This window comes from Rhagoletis pomonella, unplaced genomic scaffold (genome assembly GCF_013731165.1).
Source record: "Rhagoletis pomonella isolate Grant_MI unplaced genomic scaffold, Rhpom_1.0 Rhpom_scaffold_00007, whole genome shotgun sequence".
Classification (NCBI taxonomy): domain Eukaryota; kingdom Metazoa; phylum Arthropoda; class Insecta; order Diptera; family Tephritidae; genus Rhagoletis; species Rhagoletis pomonella.
Genome location: NW_023458561.1, coordinates 47,848,162 through 47,857,780, shown reverse-complemented (window position 1 = coordinate 47,857,780; position 9,619 = coordinate 47,848,162). Strand labels below are relative to the sequence as shown.

Here is a 9,619-nt window from a genome sequence, read left to right as displayed (position 1 = left end):
AGTTGAGATTTGGTCGAATTTTATCAGTTGCGGCAATGCATGAAACGTCTATTCAACATGACAGTACGTTTAATCAATAATTTTACCTTAATGGTGTGTTTAATGTGGCTGAAAATAATAGTTTTTGGTTTTAGTTTAATTTTTCGTTCGTTTTTCAGCAAAGAAATTTGACGTAGACACAGCTAAAAATCAACTTTTTCATTCCTACCCAGTACTTGGCTCGAAAGTATCGATACCAAAATTACTTGTAAACGAACGATAAGTATTGAGATGTGTTTGTATTTACTCATATCGTGTCATTCTATTTATTCCGTGTAGAATCGTCCGGCTGCCGAATTTTTATCTTTGCCGAATTGTAGAAAGAAATGTCGGTATCATCGTCCACGCAGGGAAAACAAGTTAAATTCTACCCTTCCAGCTCAGCCAGCTCCGATAGGTAATTGCAAGTAATGAAGTTGGTGAACATGTTTGCTATTTAATAACGCGATCAGAAATCCCAAAGTATACATATGTGAAAATCGTGCACCTATAATTACTGTCTTGTTTTTTTTTATTTATTTAATTGATGTCGCTTTTCAGTAAAGCATAGCCAATCAATGCGCAATAAAAGATTCGGTGGCTCACCAGTATATATATTTTTTTAAGTATAAAACAGGAATGTAATAAAAGCAGAACCAACAATGAAAGCGTAAAATTTTGATTCCCGTATGCTGCTTACATTTCACGTTGAGGTACACGAGTTCCTGTACGAAGATAAATGTGCAATCAGTAAAACTGCCATTCAGACGGTGCAACACGCGGCGTGTTCATTTAACCTTTGTTAAATTTCTATTTTGACCAAAAGTGAAGAAAAATTAATTTCTGTGTTCAATACATGAAGGGACGGTCAGTTGAAAATACGCATAACTGCTTTTAAGTTTATAAACAACAATTAAAATCTTCATTTTCCTCCAGATATTTTCCACATTGTGCAATATTGTTTGAGTTGCTTTGCACTGTGTACTGAAGGTTTCTCCATTAAAGTAGATGATTATTTAACGTGACACATCCTTCCCTAAAGAAATTCAAACAACATGAGCGGAAAAGTGACTGTGGCACATAATGGATTAGCCTGCAATAGTGATATCGCGAAGAAAATTGGCAGCAACTCAAAGATGTCTAGCAACGAACAGCCATTGAAAAAATTATCGTCAGTAATTTTATCTTCAGCATCAATTACTAAATCACCTACGTCGTCATCGTCATCTTCGTCAACATCATCGCATTTATCGTGCACAGCCGATAGTGGCATTGGTAGTCTCATGTAATTTTTTATACATTTCACCATATTTGCCCTCTGATACCCTATCTCTAAAATCATTTATAGTTATTATTAAACGCATCTTATGTTAGTTGCCTTCCAGGCGCTTCACGATTTGTACGTTTTACTGTAAGTTTTTTTCGCTATTCAAAAACCTTATGGAAGTTGGCTACCGGGAACGACTTCCTGTAAAAACCTGCAAATCGTGAAGCATCTGGAACGGAACTATTAGTAGCATATAAGTATGTTCAGACATATATATGTATGTTTGTCTTCATTTATTCCTTGGACCTTATTCCTTCTTTTTGTTGCTAAAGATTCCTTATGATAATTTACACCTTCCCTTTAGATATTTACATTACAATGCATTTTTTTTATAATATTGCATATTTATTTACTCATAATCTTTGGTTCTTATCAGCTTATAAAAAATTATTTTTCATTTTTACGTGCGCAGTCGCTATATTTTTTGTTTGTTGAGATATCGTATCTACATAGTAGATTAGAAAAATAATTTTTAAGTGATCTCTGTACACGTGTCGATGCTTTCACTATCTTTTATATGTGGATAGATAGTCAAGTGTTGTGCTTATGGATAATTTTTCTGCATTAAAGTTTATCCGATAGCCTTGCATGGCACGATAACACGTTTCCGTCTAGGTAAATCAGTTCAGGAACAAAAAACTTCATATACAAATGGGTCCATAAATAGTGAGTGAGTAGTGAGGTTATAAAAAAATTAAATATCCACATGCATGTTTTGTGGCATGCGCCGCATTTCATGTGTTCCATTGCTCGTACTCGATCATAGACAGCTGACGAATTTTCTTTGGGACATATCTATAAATAAGTACATATAAACTTATGTATATATGTATGAACTACGAACGACCGCCGAAGCACATGTGAGTGAACACGCCGCTGTTATCGTATAGGCCGGCAAATAAACTTAGTCATCCATTTGTTATTTACATAAATACTTTACATACTATATATGTGTGCTATACAATTAAAATTTTCTTCTAAAATTGCATACAATTAAATTGCATATAAACTACACATGTATGAATATACTTAATTGAGTAACCCTGTCGGAAAATGGATAATTTGGTAATGACTTTATAGTAAAACAAAACTTAAAATGTAATTAGGAAGGTTCTGTAATTCGCTTCCGAGCTAATTACAAGCCCATTCAATTTGAATTCAAAGTCACATTTGTAGAATTTTCACTCAGTTTCCCACGGGGATGTTTGGTCAAACTGTTGCTTCAATTTTTACACTCGTATATGCAATCGAACCAAAGACTAACTTTGTGGTGGTCACATACCAAGTTACTCGTCTGTAACGTATCGAAAATAAATACACATGTACTGTGTGTTAAAACTTTTCAATTGGCTAAATTGATGCAAATTACGTATTTGTGGGCACGGCATCGTTTTCAAGTACATACACAGTCGGTGTCAAATGTTAGTGTACACCTTGTTTTAATATACTATTCACTATTATTTTAATGGAAATATTTTTGTCATTATTTTTTTTATGAAAATATAGTGAAATCTGTAATTTAAGCCATATAAATCAATTTGTATAAAGCTCATACAAATTTCAAAATATTTATTCAGAATTTCTAGAAAATTTTCGAGTGTGCAGTTATTCAGAATTTTTAGAAAAAATTTAGGTTGATAAAGTATGGTCGACAATTACTTTTATATGGAGGAAAATGCCTAGCACCGTCAGAAAATAATTATTAAAAATCAACGCTATTTTCTAGCGTTTTGAAATGTGCACTTTTACGTACTAAAACTGAATGGGCTATAAAACTGATACCTAATTTTGGAGGCTTGAACTGTTTTGTCATCTGAGGGAAATTTTTTGAAAAGTTCTCTAAGAAAGTATTTATATTCATAAAAAACTCAATATTTGTGGTATTTTCAGATCGGTCCAGCTCACGTAAATCTTAATATTTTTCTTGGAGGAAAACCAACTTTGTTTAGGAACGCAACTTTTTTTTGGTGATGCAGTCTAATCTACATAAACTGATATGAATATACATACATAATACATACATACTTATGTATAGATTTTAGCATGGGTGTTCAGATAAAACAGCTGACTCACACGGACGAGTCAGTGACCTATATTTCTTTGTTTTTAAATTTACTTGTTTACATGCGAATATCGGATAAAAATTATAGGGTAATGCAATAGGAGTATAAACAAATGCAAACCAAATAAAGTACGATTTCTATGTATATGCAAAAAAAAAAAATTAAAAAAAAAAAATTGCCTTAAAAAATTTGTGCATACCTACGTAATCAATATAGTAAATAATGCGTTGTATATAAAATAATTTCAAACTATATCGCAATGGATGTACATAATATGTATGGAATATTCATATCGTTACCTTAATTCACAAAGTCCTTAACCAACACTTTTTTCGAAACTGCGTGTTTCACAGATTTTGGTAGTATGTACTAAAATAAAAAATAAAAATTACAATTGTTAGTACCAAAAACAACGTAGTTACATGCAAATTTTTAAAGAGCCCTACCTGATTCAATTTTTATAATGTTTTTTTTGCTTCTCCTTAAAACAAACAATTTTTGGTTAGGGTCTTTGTAATTAAGGTAACGATATGTACATACATATGTAGTACAAATTGAATGTCTGGGTGGTCAGTCAGGATCGTAATTAAATACTAAGCCCCGCGCCTTTCTACTCAAATATATATGTACATGTTTGTGAATGTGTGCTTGGGTAAATTTTTGAGCTAATAGCTTTAATAATAACATTAAGTCAGGATCATTTTCATAACTGTCGGTGTTGGTATTCTATCTATATAAAAAAGCTTCTATAAAAGTTTAATGTATTGTCAAAGTCGTCTGCCATCATAAAAAAGGCCTTTAATGATGTTTTTGAAATTTTACGGGAGATGTTCTAAAGTAGCTAATTCATATTTTTAAGCAATATCTAAAATTTTATTATAGCGATATATTTATTTAAAAGCAAGCTAATGGGCTACATAAAAAAAACGTATTTTCGAAATATTTCATTCGGGGCCTTTTATTTGTATGTTAAAATTACATACATATGTATATACAAATCAGGAAAGTTTGTACCTCCCATTACACAAATTTTTTTATATCTTTCTCATTTTTAGTGATGATCGTCCAGACTTGACCGAGCAACTTTATATCGATCCAAATCTATATGTAGATATTGGCAATGGGGACTACTGTTGCCCGGCATCACCCACCACAGTGCCTGGTCGCGTTGTCTCATCGAATTCGTTGGAGTCGCCCGCACGTACCACCACACCAACACGTCCGGCACGTCGACAACGCACCACATCGGTGAACAGTCAATCGACCACCGCTAATCCAGCCGAATGTATCATACGCTCCAATAATCGCACAATATATACAGCTGGGCGTCCACCATGGTATAATTGCGCCGGCCAGCAAGTGGAACCATTTGTTATTGGTAAGTTTATGAGTGCGCTGCATATACTATATACATACATATCTACAAAACAATGACTGTAAAGCGATAGCCTAGTTGTAAATAATCTTAAAATTGATATGAATTAAATTTGACACAAGAAATTTATACGTTACGCAGGCGTTTGCGGTGGCAGCGCATCGGGCAAAACTACAGTTGCACAAAAAATTATCGAGAGTCTTAGTGTACCATGGGTAACACTGCTCTCCATGGACTGTTTTTATAAGGTAAATTGAAATTTTGAGTAATTTATTTCTTAGCGTTCATTAATAGTTTTATTTTTTATTTTACAGATATTAACTGAGAAACAGCACGAACAGGCGTTATTGAACGAATATAATTTCGATCACCCAGACGCTTTTGATATAGACTTATTGGTGGAGGTGTTGACAAAGCTAAAAGAAGGACGCATGGTGGAAGTGCCCATCTATAATTTTGTAACACATTCACGCGAATCAAAGACTGTGAGTTTGATGCAATTTTTCGTCTTTAAGTGGAAGTGTATTTTGTTTAACAAATCATTTGCTCTATTATGCAGAAAACTATGTATGGCGCAAATGTCATAATATTTGAGGGTATTTTAGCATTTCACAGCACGGAAGTACTTAAACTTTTAGATATGAAGGTGTTTGTTGACACCGATGCAGATATACGTTTGGCAAGGCGTCTCAAAAGGTAAGTAAGCTGTATAATAAAAAAATAATATCTTACAATTTGTGTTGATCTAATGAATTTCCATTCCCAAAATTAAAATCGAATTATGATCACAGATGCCTCCTCGGGACATGACTATACTGAGAACCTTTTTTTTAAACTTTTATTTAGTAAATTCCTACATTTTAAAGCTCGATATGTATATTTACTTTATAGGGACATTTCACAACGTGGTCGCGATCTCAGTGGTGTACTTAAGCAGTATTTGACCATGGTGAAGCCTTCATATGCCAATTATATCGCCCCCACAATGGCACATGCCGATATCATTGTCCCACGCGGTGGCGAAAATAAAGTAGCCATACATCTAATTGTACAACACGTACATACTCAGCTGCAACTGGTTAGTCTTCTTGTCTTTTTCTGGAAGCATTATTTACTTTTTCCCCATATATTGTTCTTTTTTTTCTTGGTTGTAATGTAGCGTGGCTTTAAATTACGTGAAACCTTAGTTAATTCCTATAAGGATCAACCTATGCCCGACTCGCTACACCTACTGCCACCGACACCACAAATTAAAGGGCTGCACACTTTTATACGCTGTCGCGGTACTTCCAGGGACGAATTCATATTCTATTCAAAACGTCTCATACGTTTGGTCATCGAATATGCATTGAGTCTTTTTCCATTCAAAACAACAACAGTCGAAACACCACAAGGGGTGCTCTATGAAGGTAAATCGAAAATGTTGAACGCATTCTCTAGCACTTTGTACTTAGTTTGGATCTATTAATTTGTATATTTCATTTTTAAGGTAAGCGCATGGGTTCTCGAAAAATATGTGGCGTATCCATTTTGCGTGCCGGTGAAACTATGGAGCAGGCAATTTGTGATGTTTGCAAAGACATACGCATCGGCAAGATTCTTATACAAACCAATCAAAATACTGGCGAGCCCGAGTTATACTATTTGAGATTTCCGAAGGACATTAAAGATTATAAAGTAATACTAATGGACGCCACAGTGGCTACTGGTGCTGCTGCTATGATGGCTTTGCGTATTTTGCTGGATCATGATGTGCCGGAAGAGAATATAATATTGGCTTCTTTGCTGATGGCTGAAATTGGAGTGCATTCAATTGCGTATGCCTTCCCTAAAGTGAGGATTGTGACGTCAGCACTAGATCCCGAGGTGAATGATAAATTTTACGTGATACCCGGCATTGGTAATTTCGGTGATCGCTATTTTGGTACCGAACCGTCTGATGACTATCTTTAGCCATTTAGCTTAAGTAACTTAAAATAATTCGAGAAAAATAAATAAAATATTTAAAATCTAAAGTGTTTATTTCACCTCAAGACGTTGTGGGCACAGAAGATATTCAGCGTGATCACATGGATGGGGAAAATGGGGTTTTTATCGCATGGAAGACGCGTAATGGCTGATTAGCCCTACGTTCAAGTTCCAGCCTCAACTATGCATGTTTTGGGAAATTTAAACAAGAATTAGTTAATAACAAAGACAATACTTATTGTAGTTTACAGTGCCACCACTTTATTGTCGTATAAATACTACAAAAACTTCATCAACATCTGTAACATTAAAGCGATAAATATTAATATTAACCCAAAACCAACGTACTTTCCTACAAGGTCCTCTTTATCACTTTCTGTATTGATCTTACCATTTCGAATATGGCCATTTCGTTCTGGTTTTACGGTACAACGTGTCCAATCAGATTCGTTGTCAATGATTTCTGCAATCATACTAAATTTACTGGAACCTGTAATGCGTACGCGAACCGCGGTGCCCAGTAGATTTTCCCGCATAGGTAGCAAAATTTGTTCGTATCTCTTATTATGTCCAACATAGTGTTGCTTGTCGTGTGATATTTCTGTTACTAACACTGTGTATTCCTCACCCACGCGACCATAATATGGCGAATAGCTATTAAATAAATCCGTCAGCTGCTTAGTCCGTTTCTTTACCAAATGTGCTGGTATTCGTTGCATTTTGGCCGCGGGCGTACCGGGTCGTGGAAAGAATTGGTTTATAAAAAGGCTAGGAAAACGATATTTGGCGCACATTGTCATTGTCTCTTCGAAGTCTGCCTCCGTTTCGGTTGGGAAACCACAAATTATGTCAGTGGCTATGGTGATACCGGGTACCCGCACACGAAGGAAGTCAACGACATGTTCAAATTCGCTTCGACTATATTCACGTTTCATGTCGCCCAATACCGAGTCGCTGCCACTTTGGACTGGTACATGAAGAAAAGCGTATACCCTTGGATGATTTAGCACCTTTGCAATTTCCTCCAGATGTTCCAATATGTAAGGTGGGTTTGTCATGCCTACTCGCAGCATACAATGGTCAGGTATGACTTCAACCAGTTGCCACAACAGTTCTGGCAGTGAAGTGCCAATGTCTCTTCCGTATGCACCAGTATCTTCTGATGTCAACCAAATTTCACAGCATCCCTCAGTGAAAGCTTGTTTAGCACGTTCTACAATCTCCTGGGGCGGGTAGCTGGCCAAATCACCACGAGCATGCTTTGTTTTACAGTAAGTGCACTGGTTAAGACAACCAGTGTTGATTGGTATAATTTCGATTAAAGGATTCTTACGGACTTTTGGCAGCGCTAAACGCGCACCAGCTACACGTTTCCCTTGCTCTTTTTTATTCTGCAAGAGGCGTACGCTGTGACCCTTCAACGTTTCTTCTACCACTTCAACTACGCGATCTATTTGCTGAACACCAATTACAGACAGGCCACGTAGGTAATCGGACTTCGGTGCGCCTTGTGGTACACATCCTGCTACAACGACATGTTTTCCATTAGACATACCAGATTGAATTTCATTTCGGAAGGTATCCTCAGAGGGGTTTTTCACTGTACAGCTGTTGAGTAACCAAAGATCGGCATTTTCTTTGTTGTCTGTTAGCTTGTAGCCAAATGCAGAAAGTTGTCCAGCCATATATTCCGAATCAGAGTTGTTGTGTGCACAGCCCCATGTTTTCACATATACCGTCTGGGTTCCAGGGATAATGCTCTCGTAAATTTTCCTCTCTGGCAATTGCCGCTCCGATGCGTGCATATCTGCATCGCTGCCAACTACTGTTGCGCGCTTCTTGGGCCGAACGGACACGTTCTTTTTATTTTTATAGCGATCACGAGGTTTCACATCGTCTTCGCAGATGAGATCCTCGATATCTTCGATGTTATTTTCAGGTAAATCCAACATTGGAGCGTTTTACCATGTGTGATGTTTTCTTAGAGATGTGATATTTTGATGTTACAAAAGTCATCGTTATTACACTTTAGTCTATAAATCATCGATATACAACTTAGTGGGGCTCTTCATATAATGGGCTGTGCCAATTGATAGTATTGTATTCTGCGTTATAATGGCCTTATTCATAAAAAATAAAGTAGCTTTATAAATGGTTTATAAACTGAAACATGTATAAAAACGTAAATTTATAAAGCTCTTTAAAACTACTTGGGAAATGTTTAGCTATTTGTACAACGATTTAGGGGTGGGGGCGGGGTGTCGGCCCCACAAATCCCACTAATTGAAAGAGGATTGTCGCCGCTTTATGAAAAGTCACCCCTCTCCCCCCAACCCCTCCCAGAGGCCTCTGGGGAGCTGTTTGAAAATAAGGGAATTTTAGAGCTCAATATAAATTGTTGAATGTAATATATTTTTTCTTCTTTTCTAATTAATTTTTTATTTTTAAATGTCTATTTTATTGCTTTAAAAATGAAATATATTTCATTTAATGTGATTAACTTTTGGGCACTTTTTTCTTAAATTAAATTTTTTAATTTTAATTTTCTTTAAATTTAAAAATATTACATATTTTAAAAAGATATATATTTCTATTAAGTTTACTTGTTTTTTAGGGACTTATTTTATCTTCTTTTTAAATTTAATTTTCTTTTAATTTTTAGAATATCTCGTATTTGAAAAAAAGTATTTTTTTTTATTTTGTTTAATGTTTAAAGTTTATTGTTTAATTGTTTTTAAAATTTAATTTTCTTCAAATTTAAAAATATTACATATTTTAAAAAGACAAATATTTCTATTAAGTTTGCTTGGTTTTTTAGGGACTTATTTTATCTCCTTTTTTAATTTAATTTTCTTTTAATTTTTGGAA

The 9,619-nt window shown here is 35.1% G+C and overlaps 2 protein-coding genes across 4 annotated transcripts; one reads left to right on the top strand and one right to left on the bottom strand.

Annotated features, from left to right (window-relative positions):
• Positions 1 to 292: 292 nt before the first annotated feature.
• LOC118742956 (uridine-cytidine kinase-like 1) lies at positions 293 to 6,798 on the top strand. Of its 3 annotated transcripts, XM_036475392.1 has the most exons (10): positions 326 to 436; positions 580 to 885; positions 955 to 1,303; positions 4,464 to 4,786; positions 4,925 to 5,031; positions 5,098 to 5,268; positions 5,343 to 5,479; positions 5,675 to 5,861; positions 5,943 to 6,192; positions 6,273 to 6,798. In XM_036475392.1, exons 3-10 carry the CDS (start codon positions 1,074 to 1,076, stop codon positions 6,734 to 6,736), a joined length of 1,869 nt encoding a protein of 622 aa, XP_036331285.1. In that variant the 5' UTR covers positions 326 to 436; positions 580 to 885; positions 955 to 1,073; the 3' UTR covers positions 6,737 to 6,798. The 3 variants fall into 3 exon arrangements, with proteins under 3 accessions (XP_036331284.1, XP_036331286.1, XP_036331285.1); XM_036475391.1 differs by lacking the exon at positions 580 to 885 and having other exon boundaries at positions 293 to 436; positions 1,061 to 1,303; XM_036475393.1 differs by lacking the exons at positions 580 to 885; positions 955 to 1,303 and having other exon boundaries at positions 294 to 436.
• Positions 6,799 to 6,990: 192 nt separating this feature from the next.
• LOC118742955 (threonylcarbamoyladenosine tRNA methylthiotransferase) lies at positions 6,991 to 8,756 on the bottom strand. Its single transcript, XM_036475390.1, has one exon. The coding sequence runs from the start codon at positions 8,701 to 8,703 to the stop codon at positions 7,030 to 7,032; it is 1,674 nt and encodes a 557-aa protein (XP_036331283.1). The 5' UTR covers positions 8,704 to 8,756; the 3' UTR covers positions 6,991 to 7,029.
• Between the last annotated feature and the right edge of the window lie 863 nt (positions 8,757 to 9,619).